Source organism: Dreissena polymorpha, chromosome 6 (genome assembly GCF_020536995.1).
Source record: "Dreissena polymorpha isolate Duluth1 chromosome 6, UMN_Dpol_1.0, whole genome shotgun sequence".
NCBI lineage: Eukaryota > Metazoa > Mollusca > Bivalvia > Myida > Dreissenidae > Dreissena > Dreissena polymorpha.
Window position 1 is genome coordinate 97,542,949 of NC_068360.1, and position 1,940 is coordinate 97,544,888.

At 32.6% G+C, this 1,940-nt stretch overlaps 1 protein-coding gene across 1 annotated transcript in view; it reads right to left on the reverse strand.

Moving 5' to 3' along the window:
• Positions 1 to 1,199: 1,199 nt before the first annotated feature.
• LOC127835923 (uncharacterized) overlaps positions 1,200 to 1,940 on the reverse strand; it is an 8,531-nt gene continuing 7,790 nt past the window's right edge. Inside the window, exon 6 of the mRNA XM_052362343.1 lies at positions 1,200 to 1,253. Within this exon, the coding sequence (XP_052218303.1) occupies positions 1,200 to 1,253 (54 nt within the window). The remainder of the gene's footprint in view (positions 1,254 to 1,940) is intronic.

Consider the following 1,940-nt stretch of genomic DNA (forward strand, 5'->3'; position numbering starts at 1 on the left):
AAAAAATGGCCATAAATTTGGACGGCATGTCATGCAAAAGAATTCAAGAGTTCAAAGGTCGAAATGGCCATAAATGATAATGGCATTATAATTCTTAAAATTCGCCATAAATTTGATTATCTTGTTTTGTGAAGACAGCATGCAAAACAGTCTGTGTCAATGCGGCACGTGGGGGTATACGTCACGTCTGTGACAAAGCTCTAGTCTATAGATGCAGTGACTTCTCTGACAGTGATCTGACGTTTGTCTCATGGCCGAGCAGTCATGCTGCTGTGAGTAGGCGCCTGCTATTGCCTATTCATTAACTTCACTCTTTTGTTTTACCACTTTTCAATACTATTAGCCAATCATAGATATCTAAACATAAAAGCTGTTTCAGCTCACATTAGCATTTATTGTTCTGCGCTCTATTGGTGTATGAGTACAGTGACTACAGTCCAGGGTCATTAGTTTATTGTAACTGGTGCTTCCTGCCTATCACTAGCTGTCTCTTGTTGAATACAATACATATAAACATAAAGTACATTATCGTCATTCATAAATGTCGTAACGATATTGGAACTGATCAGACACATGTCTGTTTGTTCAGCAGACACGACACCGTTGGTTATCACCTGGTATCTCTTATCATGAAGCTTCACTGTGTTGTTATATAATAAGGAAACAGAAACTCACAACATATTTTGTTTACCCTACGTTTTGAGATTCGGGTTGTAAATACTATCAAAAGCAAACTATGACTATGGTTTGGAAGCAAAAACATACGTCTGTTTCTAGTTTGCTCAGATCAAAGAGTACAAATATTTAGGATACTAAAATAAGTAGTTACAATTTGATAATGATAATAAAAATAATAATTATAGTAAAAATAATAAAAATAAAAATAATAATAATAATAATAACCATATGCAGGTCTTATCTCTAATCAATACAGAAAATATATGCAAATCAAAACGTAACAAAGCTAACCCATTCTTAAATATAACAGCAAATGAGTAGAAACCTATTATAAAATGATCAATTACAACATAAGCACTCTACGTTAGAAATAATTCAAACTGATTCGGGTAGTCGATTCGTAGTAACGAATGCTTCCTCCTCTGGAACAAGCTGTCGCTTTGTGAATGCGAAACAAATAAATCGTGTTTGCCTCACCGATTTCCTTTCCTGTTGGTGCATGCAATGCACTCCTCTTGTTTTTAGATCATTCTCAGCTGCAGTAACATCACTGACAGTGATGAGACACATGTCCCCTGGATAAGCAGCCATGTCGCAGTGATTAAGCATCTGCTAATGCTTATCCAGCAAATTCAATCTCTTGTTTTACTTCTGTTGAAGGACATCTGACCATAATACTAAACGTATAACTAAGTTTGGAAGAAAACATGCATTTATTTCTAGTTTGCTGAGTCGAAATAATACTTTACATCTTATAAGAATGATAATAATTACATTTATAATAATATAATAATATTTAAAAAAATATTATTATTATTATTATTATAAGTTGAAGTAGTAGTAGTAGTAGTAGAAGAAGAAGATCTCGAAGTATTTATACAAGACATTTGTACCTATCAACTTTCATTAATTGAGTTGATAAAGAACTGCGTCATTACAAAGTTTAAACTATTACGAAAATCAGTCGTTATTAATATCTCATTAATTTCTGAATATTGGTCTTTTCTAACATGTAGAAAATGTTCTCTTCTGTTAGACGGGCAAACGTATTTCATTAGGGTGTACTATGTTATATACCTCCCCAAATAAGATAATTTATTTAAAATGGTATTTCAATTAATTTCTATAATTGCTTACTAACAGCATTTCTTGTAAGGCAACTAATCTACAAAACATCAACACTTCACTTTAAAAGAAAACCACTGCAATCATATAAATGTACCAATTAGTTTCAAAACAAAGCACATCATAAGAAAATACGA